General features: G+C 42.4%; 1 protein-coding gene and 1 pseudogene across 1 annotated transcript in view; one reads left to right on the top strand and one right to left on the bottom strand.

Annotated features, from left to right (window-relative positions):
• The window catches only part of PPA1 (inorganic pyrophosphatase 1), a 57094-nt gene extending 43910 nt beyond the window's left edge, over positions 1 to 13184 (top strand). The window contains exons 7-11 of the mRNA XM_066349064.1: positions 7095 to 7222; positions 7477 to 7562; positions 10417 to 10486; positions 12210 to 12252; positions 12836 to 13184. Of these exons, the coding sequence (XP_066205161.1) occupies positions 7095 to 7222; positions 7477 to 7562; positions 10417 to 10486; positions 12210 to 12252; positions 12836 to 12867 (359 nt within the window). The 3' untranslated portion in view covers positions 12868 to 13184. The remainder of the gene's footprint in view (positions 1 to 7094; positions 7223 to 7476; positions 7563 to 10416; positions 10487 to 12209; positions 12253 to 12835) is intronic.
• LOC136381019 (DNA-binding death effector domain-containing protein 2 pseudogene) lies at positions 26 to 1706 on the bottom strand (annotated as a pseudogene).
• Positions 13185 to 13666: the final 482 nt, after the last annotated feature.

The raw sequence follows: 13666 nt of genomic DNA, 5'->3' as shown, positions 1-13666 counted from the left end.
AGGTCTGTGTGAGGATGGTGGGCAGAGCCTTGGCTGGCTGTAGAGATGTGTGGGCAAGGTGAGCGGCCTGCATGTGGTGTGGCCGAAGCCCAGGGTGGGGGCCATAAAAACCCAGGCTGGGCTTCCACTTTTCCTGAGAGAAGCCCTTAGGCCAAAGAACTGTGTGGAGTAAGCCAGGGCAGATTTCCATGGGGGCAGCGTGTGCACATGGCCCTGAGTCCAGGACACAATGTGCAAGAGGCCTTTGGTGACTGTGTAGCCAATTTCCTTCCCTTGGGACCTGCATACCTGGCCTCCTGGATCTGAAGGAACACACCTGAGGCTGGGGATGGTGGGAGCTTGGGGAAGGAGACAGCTGGAAGTGGTGTAGGCCTCAGAGCCCACATCCTATCAGAGGAGCTGTCAAGACAGGACAGATGTGAGGGGGCCTGGCCATCTGTCTGCGTGTCTCAGTCTTCAGAGCTGCTGGAGTAACAGTCCCTTAAAGGCAGAGATGGTCTTCATCCTCTTGAGGAGAAGGTTACCCAGAGGTTAGGAGTTGGGGTCAATCCTGCCAGATCTAGGGTCAGGAGGCCTCCATTGGGTACCATACCCCCTCCTCCTCCACGACCAGCAGGTGGACAGCCTCCTGGCCCTTGACCTCCGGCAGGGCCTCAGTTAGGAACACGCCTCGCAGGGCCTGCAGCAGAGCACCACTTAGGTAGTCCTTGCAGATGGCATCCAGACAGGAGAGCTCCGAGAACTAGATGTCACACACCATGGAGTGCAGGTCCCGGAACGTAGCACTGCAGTGGTCTGCCTGAACATGTTTAGCTTCTGCACCACTGCCTGGAGTTGCAGAAATGCCACACCCTGCCCCAAGGCGGCATGTTCGCAATACTCTACTTGCACCCTGAGCCAGATGTCACAGGTCACTTTGCCTTCTGAGGTGGGTCTGGCCTGCTCCTGCTGCTGCAGGAGTGCGACCTGGCCCCTTCTCTGCCAGAGGACCACTGGGCCGGCCCTGATTCTGCCAGTGCCACTTGGGGCAGGAAGGGGAAGGGGAACCTGCCTCCCACTGTCCCTGCTGAGCTTCTGAAGAACTGCCTGACTGCCAACTGGGACGGCAGCTGCCCTGCGCCCTCTGTGGAAGAGCTGTAGGTGCCATAGTTGTCGTTTCTGGAGACATCAGCATCCCTGCTTGTGTGGCAGTTGTGGCAGCAAGTCATGCTGGGCCAGCACCTGCAGGAGTTGCCCCAGGAGCAACAGGTTGCTCTTGCAGCACTGCCTGCGATGCTCCAGCTCCAGCAACAGCTCCAGGTTGCTATGGGCATGGACGGGCCCAGGCCACTGGTGGCGCTGGGGACCTTGTCCAGCAGGGAGGCCAGCAGATCCAGTTTGTACCCGCTTAGCTGCCTGCCCACCACCTCTAACATACAATGAAATGACAGCACCCAGAGTAATCCAGACACTCATCCTCCCAGCTCAGAGCAGGGGTCGACCCTGATAGTGCCATACCCAGGGGAGGGGGTGGAACAAGCTCAACCAGGGCTGGAATCCCGTGTCTGATGACTCCTGGGCTATGGCCACAGCCACCTGTTTTTTCTGTTTCTTAATACCTTCACCTTTATTTTTTTGTATTTTTCTGAAGTGAGAAGTGGGGAAGCAGAGAGGCAGACTCCCGCATGCGCCCGACAGGGATCCACTGGACAAGTCCACTAGAGGGCGATGCTCTGTCCATCTGGGGTGTTGCTCCATTGCAACGGGAGGCATTCTAGTGCCTGAGGAAGAGACTATAGAGCTGTCCTCAGCGCCCAGGCCAACTTTGCTCCAATGGAGCCTTGGCTGTGGGAGGGGAAGAGAGAGATAGACAGAAAGGAGACAGGGAAAGGTGGAGAAGCAGATGGGTACTTCTCCTGTGTGCCCTGGCCGGGAATCGAACTCAGGACTTCCACATGCCAGGCCAACACTCTGCCACCAAGCCAACCAGCCAGGGCCCTTTCATCTTTTTTTTGTCCAGCCTTCCACCTCTCTCCCATTTGGCATCCCTCAGGTTGTTCTCTGTTTCTATTGGTCTATTTTAGACTGTGAAATTTCTATTGGTTTTCTTGTTGGAATTCTACAATGAGACGTTAACCTGAATATCATTAATGCTAATGCTTTTTATTTATTTATTTTTTTTTTTGTATTTTTCTGAAGTTGGAAACAGGGAGGCAGTCAGACAGACTCCTGCATGCGCCCGACCGGGATCCACCCAGCATGCCCACCAGGGGGCGATGCTCTGCCCATCTGGGGCGTTGCTCTGTTGCAACCAGAGCCATTCTAGCGCCTGAGGCAGAGGCCACAGAGCCATCCCCAGCGCCCAGGCCAACTTTGCTCCAATGGAGCCCTGGCTGCGGGAGGGGAAGAGAGAGACAGAGAGGAAGGAGAGGGGGAGGGGTGGATAAGCAGATGGGCGCTTCTCCTGTGTGCCCTGGCCGGGAATCGAACCTGGGACTCCTGCACGCCAGGCCGATGCTCTACTACTGAGCCAACCAGCCAGGGCTAATGCTTTTTAAAGTACTCTGCTCCTGTCACTCTCTAGAACATCTTAGGCTGGGGACAGATGTCTTCATATGCCCTTGCCGGTGAATCTTGTATTTCATACCTATTGTTACCAATGGTTAGAAAACAATGTTTTATGGACTCCAAAGATTCAACCAATGTAAAGCAACTGGTATACCAGGGTCTTGATGAGCTTTGAGGCCATTTATCCCTAACAACTTCAAGTTCAGTGTTATCTGCTCATTAATAAGGTGTATATATCAAAGATTTAAGTGTTTTAGGAAATTACATGATTTCTGTGCTTCAGCACTGTGGAGGACAGCTTTGTGATTTAGCTGGTAAGTTGCAATGTGCTTGTTGGGTTCTTAGGTCTAATTCTGGTAACTAAATTAAAATTTGAAATTTCTTATGCAAGAGTCAACATCTTTACATTCATTCTGAGAGGAGTGTTGATAATCATGGATGTGTAATGGGATTACAGCAGCCAGTTTACAGCCATCTAGTGGTAGAGTCTGTACCTGGTTTCAGATACCCTGGCAGAGGTCCATTCTTCTTCGTAGGCATTGTACTTTCTTAATCCCAGTTGTGTAAACTAGGACATCTCACAGCACTGTTGTTCTGCCATTATCATGTAATGCCAAGAAAAGTGTGTTTTTTTTATTTTAATCTTATTAAGACTGAGATGTGGATTCTTTGACTTATTAACCATATAATAACTTTGGTTAAGTTCATAATTATCTGTAAATACCATGATTTTATGGGGATAAATGAGAAACCACAGACGAGCAGGCTTTGTAAAGTAAAAAGCACCATAAGAAGGGAGGATACATGCCACTTTCACCCTCTACACAAGAAATAGTTTTCCAATATCCCAAATAAGATTGGTTTTTAGAACATTTATATAAAATTGGTATTATGGTCAGTATCACTTTGACCCAGCAATTGTACTTCTAAGTATCTATTGCATGGACTTCCTCATAAATATATACAAAGATGTATGTACAAAGATATTCATTGCAGCATTGTTTATCGTAGCAAAAACCTAGAAAGAGCTTAAATAGCCATCAACAGTTAGATGGAAATATTATTGTCTGTCCAGACAATGAAAAACTGTGTGGCCAATACAAAAGGTGAGGAAGACCTGCATGTACAGATGTGGAGAGAGCACTAAGGGGAAATGGTATTATTCCTTTCTGTTATTTTTGCCTTGCAGAGTATGATCTCATATATGTTTGAATATATGCATATTTGCATATGTATATAAATTCACTTAAAAATGACTGAAAGAACACCAAATCTTTTAATAGTGCAATGAGAATAAGGATGAAGAGACATTTTTTGTTTCAGATACTTTTGTGTTTCTTTAAGTTTTAGTACAGCGGGAATGCATTCATACCATTTGTTAACCCCTTGGTGGTCAGCTCTGATTCTGCTGATCTCTGTCAATTTTCACGTGTGCTGCTTACATAAGAGCACACATACTACAGGGCATACTCTGGTCACAGGGAAGTCATGCCTGTCTTTATGTCAACACCATTCTGCTAGGGTGTCACTTTCCTGAAGTAGGAGTTATTAGAAGCCTAAAACTTCCTCGGAGGTTGGCTCCATGGTGCACATAGTAAGCAGCTTTCCCAAAATGTCAAACCAAGGCAACGTCTGTTGCCGTCACTTACTAGCTGAAGAGTGTATTGGGAGTTTCTAGATAGAGCTCTTGACTAGCCACAACTTTAGAGGGGACGCACACAGAGCCATGTAAGAGGACAGCCTATCTACTGAAGCAGCCAGTTGGCTATATTGATGCTATTTGTCATTGTGGGACCCATGATCACTAGATCCCCTCCCACCTCAGTTGTGAATCAGTGACAGTGAGCATTTCATTCTCATGCTGTGAGCTGCCGCACTCCCTGGCTGGTTAGAAGCTGAACCCAAGGACCAGTACATAATTGGTAATCTTTGGTAGGAGCTCGGTGTGGCATCAGGGGGCAGTTTTGGTGGCCCTGCAGGCCATTGGCTTTGTCTATGTATACATAATGGACATCACTAGGAACAAAAATTGACTTCTTTTTTTTTCTGCTTTTTTTTCTGGGTCTGGTAGTTAGGGTTCCTTAGTCTAGACCAGCATAACTTTCGGTGTCCGGTATGGTTCACATCAGAGAGTTAATCAGTTCTTATAATTTTTCTTGCTATGTTATAATACAAAAACATATTTGATCTTTGTCTCCAGTTCTGGGAAAAGGTTCCTAAAACCCTTGGAATTTCCTAAATGATGAGTATCTTTTGTTATTCAGGATGAGCTCCTTTCTTCAAACCTGGGTTTACAATAAAGTGACTTAGGGTAAAACCAAGTGATTCAAGGGTAGGAGCTTTCGATCTTACCCACCACTTTGTGGGGAGGGACTATATACAGTGTGTCCATAAAGTCATGGTGCACTTTTGACCGGTCACAGGAAAGCAACAAAAGATGATAGAAATGTGAAATCTGCACCAAATAAAAGGAAAACTCTCCCAGTTTCATACCTATTCAGTGCAGTTTGATGTGGTCTCACGCACAGATTTTTTAGGGCTCCTTAGGTAGCTATCCCGTATAGCCTCTACAGACTCGTCACTGACTGATGGCCTACCAGAACGGGGTTTCTCCACCAAACTGCCAGTTTCCTTCAACTGCTTATCCCACCGAGTAATGTTATTCCTATGTGGTGGCACTTCGTTATAAACACACCAATATTCACGTTGACTTTGGTCACGGATTCGAATTTAGGGAGCCACAGAACACACTGAACTTTCCTCTGTACCGTCCACATCTTGACTGGCATGGCCGTGGGCTGCTCCGCTGTATACACGGTGTTACGTCATCATCTGCGCATGCGCACATGCTGCCACATCATCCTACAGAAACTGGGAGGGTTTTCCTTTTATTTGGTGCAGATTTCACATTTCTGTCATCTTTTGTTGCTTTCCTGTGACCGGTCAAAAGTGCACCATGACTTTATGGACACACTGTATATTGAGCTCTTTAAAAACTTCAGAATGCCTGACCTGTGGTGGCGCAGTGGATAAAGCGTTGACCTGGAAATGCTGAGGTCGCTGGTTCGAAACCCTGGGCTTGCCTGGTCAAGGCACATATGGGAGTTGATGCTTCCAGCTCCTCCCCCTTCTCTCTCTCTGTCTCTCTCTCCTCTCTCTAAAAAAATAAAAAATAAATAAATAAAAATAAAAACTTCAGAATGATGACATTTGGAGCCCTTCTGAGTTGGTGAACACATTAAAGTGCAGGGAGGGTGGCATGCCAACCCTGAGGACATGGAACCTCTGCAACCTGCCTTTCTCCATACCTTGCTCTATGCATCACTTCTCTATTTGGCTGTTCCTGAGTTGTATTCTTTGTAATAAACTAGGAAACTTAACTAAAGTGTTGTCCTGAGTTCTGTGAGTCATTCTAACAAATAAACCCGAGGACATAGTTGTAGGAAACCCTGATTTATAGTGGCTTGTCAGAAGTATGGGTAACTTGGGATCTGCCAGAAATGGGGTGAGTCTTTTTGCATTCAGCCTTTTAACTTGTGGGATCTGATGCCGATTCTAAGTAGGGTCATTATTAAATTGAATTATTGGACACTCACTTGGTGCCTGAAGAATAGGAGAACTGGTGAGAAAATTTGTTGGAAAATACCCTGTGCTTACATGTTAGATTTCTGGATTTTCAAATTTGTTCTGTATTATATGACACATTTTATGTGAATTATAAGTTCCTTGAATTTTGTCAGTGTTTAAATAGTTCCTAGTTCACTTTGTAAACTTCCCATACTTTTAGTGGTGCTATGAAACAAAGTGCACAATACTCTTTTATTATGGATATTATAAATCTGACTTAAAGTTATTTTATACAAATATCAATAAACTTCTGTTGTTGAATGTGTTCCTCCTTCCAAAAGTACTTTTCCTAATTAGTTTTTTAAGCACTTGTGTGTTATATTTGCTTGGATTGAGTGGCAGCTTGGTCATTTAAAGTTGAGTTTGATGGCATTGAGGCTAGCCATTGTTGATGGCTATACAGAAAGTTTAAAAAGTTTTTTAAACAGAACACCATGCTGTGGGCCAGAACTAAAGCACTGTGATGTGGAATGCCAACACTATAGTTAGACTAGTTTAATCACATTTAATATGTAACACATCAATGGATTAGTGTAATCCATTTTTCTTGTTTTTAGTATGATCCTCTTGAATAGAGCCTCAAACTGTCTTTTTTGGTATGTCTATTCTTCTCATAGAAATTATCCACACTTGCCAAACTGTTCTGTCATTATATAGTCCCAATCACTTCTCTTCCCACTTCTATCGAATAGAAATTACTGTTATACTGATTATTCTCTTCCTAATGTCAGAGCTATTCTAAGACATTGGATACCTCCCTGAATGTGTGTGTGTGTTCCCTTCTCAGCAAGGTGGTTAGCTCAAACATTATCTTGAACGTTTTCCCTAACCATCCCATAGCTCTTTCAAAGTAAATGTGTACTTGATGTCTTTATTACATAAAAAATTGCATATGTGTCTTGCAATCTGTTTCTTCTAAGATATTAATGATGTCAAGCGGCTGAAACCTGGCTACCTAGAAGCTACTGTGGACTGGTTTAGAAGGTACAAGGTTCCTGATGGAAAACCAGAGAACCAGTTTTCTTTCAATGCAGAATTTAAAAATAAGGTAATGTGTCTTTCAGAACTGTAGCTTTAGGTCTCTTTGTATTGAGACTTGTAATTTATCCTGCTGTTACCGTTTAAAGACTATGTGATCATTTAAAAAATGTCTAAAGATGTGACAGTCTTGATATTGATTTATTCATTTAAATGTTTTCTTCCATTTGTGACCCAAGGAAGTGATTCAAAAGAGACAAAATTATCAGGCTTTGGGGAAATGATTGATATTATCATTGTAATGCATATATCTTCAAATTATAGGACTTCGCAATTGATATTATTAAAAGCACTCATGACTATTGGAGAGCATTAGTGACAAAGAAAATCGATGGAAAAGGAATCAGTTGGTAAGTATTGACTCTTTGCATGTTTAACACACAAAGCAGACCAGCTTGCTCCAAAGGTTTTAGTAACACACTGTACCATTGCTTTCACTTAGAAAAGGTTTTATCATTCAGCGCTTAAATGAGTGGTAAGGTAGATATGCTGAAGAAGGACAAACTAAACCTCTAAGTGGGACAGTGAGATCAGGCTGCTAACATCAGGGTGCTCAGAATGTAATAGGTAAAATAAGGTTGCGCAGTGGATAGAGTGTCGGACTGTGACACGGAGGACCCAGGTTTGAAACCCTGAGTTCGCTGGCTTGAGCGCGGCCTCACCAGCCTGAGCACGGGGTTGTTGGTTTGAGTGTGGGATCATAGACATGACCCCATGGTCGCTGGCTTGAGTCCAAAGGTTGCTGGCTTGAAGCCCAAGGTCACTGGCTTGAGCAAGGTTGTCACTCACTCTGCTATAGCCCCCCCAATCAAGGCACATATGAGAAAGGAATCAATGAACAACTAAGGTGCCGCAACGAAGAATTGATGCTTCTCATCTCTCTCCCTTCCTGTCTGTCTATCCCTATCTGTCCCTCTCTCTATCTCTCTCTCTCTGTCACAAAAAAATAAAAGGTTATTAATTTCTGATGTAACTGTAAGGTGTATCACAGCTAAACCAATATCTATTATGCACACGAAATTTACTGCCGCTAATATTTATTGAGTGGTAAATGTTTTCCAAGTATGTAACAGATATGGGGAGATTAAACTGAATTAAAGTGATCCCACAATAAGTGTTTCAGAGGTAGGACTCATATCCAAGTCTATCTGGCCCCCAGCCCATGTTCAGGACAATATAATTCTTCTTAGGTGTTTAAAGATTTAGTAGAGAATTTCCTCTATCATCACTTTACTAATGTTGTTCTGGAAATAGTAGTCAATGAAGAAATGATGTGTTTTGATGCAGGAATATTTGAAAAGGGGGAGCATGTTGTGGCAGGTGATATGATTGTGTACCCAGAAAACCCTAGAAAAAATAAAGAATTCAGCAAGGTAGCCGATTACAAAATAGGTGTATGTGTATAGTTGACTCTTGAATAGCATGTGTTTGAACTGCATGGGTCCAGTTACATGTGGATTTTTTCAATAAATACATGCAGTTACCGTAGAGTTATTTTCTCTTCCTTATGATTTTCTTAACATTTTCTTTTCCATGCCTTTATTGTAAGAATACAGTGTATATAATATACATAACATATAAAATATGTTTAATAAACTTTATGTTATCAGTAAGACTTCTGGTCAATAGTAGGTCATTAGTTAAGTTTTGGTAAGTCAGAGGTTTTATGTGGAATTTTGACTGTGTGGGGGGAGTTGGCATTCCTAAAATCCATGTTGGTCAAGGGTCAGCTATATAAGTGAGATCATACAATATTTATCTTTTTCTGTCCGACTTCTTTAACATAATGCCCTCAAGGTCCATCCCTGTTGTTATAAATGGCAAGATTTCATTCTTTTTTTTTTTTAAGTGGGAAGAGGGGAGATAGTGAGACAGACTCTTACATGTGCCCTGACTGGGATCCACCTGGCAACCCCATTTGGGGCCTATGGTAGAACCAACTGAGCTCTCCTCAGCACCTGAGGTGAATGCTTGAACCAATCAAACCACTGGCTGCAGGAAGGGGCTAGGGATACAGGGGAGAGAAGCAGATGGTTATTTCTCATCTGTGCCCTGACCGGGGATTGAACCTGGGACATCCGTACGCCAGGCTGATGCTCTATCCACTGAGCAAACTGGCCAGGGCCAGTGCAGAAACTTTTTAGTTTGACGTGGTCTCAGTTGTTTATTTTTGCTTTTATTGCCTTCGTTTTTGGTGTCCAATCCAAAAACTTATCACCAACACTGATATCAAGGAGCTTACCATCTATGTTTTCTTCTAGGAATTTTATGGTTTCAGATCTTACATTTAAGTCTTTAATCCATTTTGAGTTAATTTTTGTGTATGGTGTAAGATAGTGGTCCAGTTTCATTCTTTTTCAGGTGGCTGTCCAGTGTTCCCACTACCATTTATTGAAAGGCCTGTCCTTTCCCCATTATATTCTTGGTTCCTTTGTCATAAATTAATTGACCATATATGCATGGGTTTAATTTCTGGGCTTTCTTTTCGGTTCCATTGAACTCTGTCTGTTTTTATGCAATTACCATACTGTTTTCTCTATATAGGTCTTTTATCTTCTTGGTTAAATTTATTCATTTTTACTTATTTATTTATTTTTCTGTTTACAGAGACAGAGAGAGAGTCAGAGAGAGGGATAGATAGGGACAGACAGACAGGAACGGAGAGAGATGAGAAGCATCAATCATTAGTTTTTGTTGCAACACCTTAGTTGTTCATTGATTGCTTTCTCGTATGTGCCTTGACTGCGGGCCTTCAGCAGACTTAGTAACTCCTTGCTCGAGCCAGCGACCTTGGGTCCAAGCTGGTGAGCTTTTGCTCAAACCAGATGAACCCGCGCTCAAGCTGGCGACCTCGGGGTCTCGAACCTGGGTCTTTCGCATCCCAGTCTGACGCTCTATCCACTGCACCACCACCTGGTCAGGCTAAATTTATTCCTAAGTATTTCATTCTACTTGAAACTAGTATTTCATTCTAGTTGTAAATGGGACTACTTTTAAAATTTCGCTTCCTGATAGTTATTAATGTATAGAAATGAAATAGATTTATGTATATTGATTTTTGGATCCTGCAACTTGGGTAAACTTGCAGTTCAGGTAAACCGAACTTGAATCTCATCTGGCCTACCATCTTCAGTTTGTTTTTTAACTCTTAAGAGAGACATTTTTGTTAATGCAACTTATGACTACTTTTGTTTTATTTAATAGCATGAATACCACAGTGTCTGAGAGCCCCTTCAAGTGTGATCCTGATGCTGCCAAAGCCATTGTGGATGCTGTATGTAAAAGTTTCCTTCAAAAAGAACATACCTGGTGGCTAAAAAATATGGTGCTAAGTGGGGAGAGAAAGTACTTCTTTCTTTCTTCTTTTTTTTTTTTTCTTTTCAGTGAAAGGAGGAAAGATAGAGACTGCCATGTGCACTCTGACCAGGATCCACCCAACAACCCCTGTCTGAGGCCAGTGTTCTGCCTATCTGGGGCCATGCTTGCAACCAAGCTGTTTTTAGCACCTGAGGCAGAGGCTCCATAGAGCCATCCTCAGCGCCCCAGGCTGATGCGCTGGAACCAGTTGAGCCATGGCTGCGGGAAGGGAGAGAAAGAAAAGGGAGGGGAAGGGATGGAGAAGCAGATGGTTGCTTCTCTGTGTGCCCTGACTGGGAATTGAACCCAGGACATCCACATGCTGGGCCAACGCTCTACCACGAGCCAACTGGTCAGGGCTGAGAAGGTACTTCTTTCAACAAATGTTAGAGTACCTCCTATATGCATATTACTGTGTCAGGTCCTGAAATTACAAACCATGAACACTTGTACTCAGACATTTGACTTCACATACAAGCTGAAGCAGGTCCTGGTCTAAATTGGGCAGGTAGTAAAGTGGTACAATTTGTCCTACTATACCAAGAGCCTATGTACTTATCATAAGCCATTTTTCACAAAAGAATCAACAGGAACTTACTTAACTTGGTTATAGCAAGTTGTGGGAAAGTTATCACATTTTAGGTACTGTTCATTAATCCTAGAAAAGACTCATGTAAGGTAGTAAACTATTTATCAAAGAAATAAGTTTGGTTTTGTCCTTTTTTTTTTTTTTTTTGTATTTTTCTGAAGCTGGAAACAGGGAGGCAGTCAGACAGACTCCCGCATGCGCCCGACTGGGGTCCACCCGGCACACCCACCAGGGGGCGATGCTCTGCCCATCCGGGGCGTCGCTCTGTCGCGACTAGAGCCACTCTAGCGCCTGGGGCAGAGGCCAAGGAGCCATCCCCAGCGCCCGGGCCATCTTTTGCTCCAATGGAGCCTCGGCTGCAGGAGAGGAAGAGAGAGATAGAGAGGAAGGAGAGGGGGGGAGGGGTGGAGAAGCAGATGGGCGCCTCTCCTGTGTGCCCCGGCCGGGAATCGAACCTGGGACTTCAGCATGCCAGGCTGATGCTCTACCACTGAGCCAACCAGCCAGGGTTGTTTTGTACTATTTTTTATCTGATTTGGATTAACCAGAATGGTGAACTAGTTCATCTTAATTTATTCTCATTTACAATATTAAATAAGGAAAACAAAAGACTATATCTTACTTTTTACTGCTCTGTAATTGAGTTAAAGGAAAAATAACCATTTAACGATGAAGTCAACACATGTAGAGTTATCTTTGTATGTGAATTCTGACAAAATTGAAATGGATAAAAAAATTAGAAGGGAAAAGGCATTGGTTAGTAATCACAACTTTATATATATGTATGTGTGTATATACATATGAAATCATATGTGTACAACAAATCAACTTTTATTTATTTCAAAATATTTTATTTATTGTGTGTTATTAAAAGAGGCTTGAATTTGTTAGCATTTCTTAACAGTAGATAAAACCTTGCATTGTTCCTATAAATTATTTTTATCTTAAAAATTAGGATCATCATCTTCTGTTCACATTCATTTTAATTTTTTTGTTAGTATACTTTTTTAAAAATAGGGTTTGGCTAATATATTTTAATATTTTATTTTAGTTACCACCACCATGTGAATCTGCCTGCACAATGCCAACAGATGGTAAGATCAATATTCTAGTAAAATACATTGAGCATTATGTGTCTGTGTGGGAAAATTGTATATGTAGATATATCTTACATACCACATCCATACAGAGAAAGAGAAGGAGAGGAAAAGAAATGTTTGTAGAGTTCCATAGTATGTGTGGGAAGAAAGATGGCTGTATACATCACCTTTGGTGCCAACTCTAGTCTCAGCCATTTCCAAACCATGACCCGCTGTTCTCTGGGTCCTGGGTAGATGCTTCATGGACATTGGAGCAGCCTGGGCTCTGGTTCCTAATCCAGCCATAGGCTTCTTCACCCGGAAATCAGTTCTCTCCCTCTATGGATAGATTTAGGATTCACCATAATGTTCTTCTGGTGAGAATCACATGCTTATATGATTCTTATCAAGAGTAAGGAAGAAAACACTGATAAATTACCTGTTTTTGCCGTAGGGAAACTTTGCATGTATGAAAGTTTGTTTTAAGGTAATGCATAATAGGATACATTAAAGCAAGTATATTATTTTTTGTTATAGGTTGTATGTATTTTGATTCTTAATGAGAACTTCAATTTGTTTTTCTTTTTTCTGAATATAGTGGATAAGTGGTTTCATCACCAGAAAAACTGAGGACATTTCTCTGGAACACAAGCTGATATTGCTGCACCCTAGTCATCTGGAAGTATTAGATGCAAAAGTAGTGTCTTTTCAAAGCTTTAAAGTTATAGAACTAATCTAACTGATAAAACAAATTCTGCTGTGACCAATCCAAAATACTTAGTGTGTTATCCATATAAAAGCATTTTTTCATATCTCAACTAAGATGACTTTTAGTACATGCGTAAATGTCAAAGCAGTCAATGGAATTGGGAAGTCATTTATGAATGTGCAAGATATTGGATGTATATGTTTACTGTGAGTTAGGAAATAAAATTATTTTGCTGAAACTAGGCTCATATTTTTATTTTACTCTGAAACCAGAGTGAAGTCTGTGAATGAAATTCCTTATTTTTACAGTTGTCTTGATACTGTGCTCTTACCTAATTCCTATCACCCCACCATAAAGCAAAAGCTTTTTTTCTTAAGATTTTATAGAGAGAGGAGGTTGGGGGGAACAAGTAGCTGCTTCACTCTACCTGTCCACTGGTTGCTTGTCACCTGTGCCTTGACCAGGCAAGCCCAGGGTTTCCAACTGGCCACCTCAGCATTCCAGGTTGACACTACCCACTATGCCACCACAGGTCAGGCTGGCAGAAAGCTTTTAAATTTATATATTAGCAGAAAATACAACCTTGCTCACATTTTGAAATGATATACTTTTTTTATTTCTCTAAGCAACTAATTGAACCCTTAAATCATTTAAATTATCTTCTTATCAGCCAGAAGAGTTTTGTGATTAACTTCATGGGCTGTGGACCTATGCAGACCT

The sequence above is a fragment of the Saccopteryx leptura genome, chromosome 9, assembly GCF_036850995.1.
Source record: "Saccopteryx leptura isolate mSacLep1 chromosome 9, mSacLep1_pri_phased_curated, whole genome shotgun sequence".
Lineage (NCBI taxonomy): Eukaryota > Metazoa > Chordata > Mammalia > Chiroptera > Emballonuridae > Saccopteryx > Saccopteryx leptura.
The sequence above is the reverse complement of the archived record's forward strand: the minus strand, read 5'-3'. Positions and strand labels throughout refer to the sequence as shown.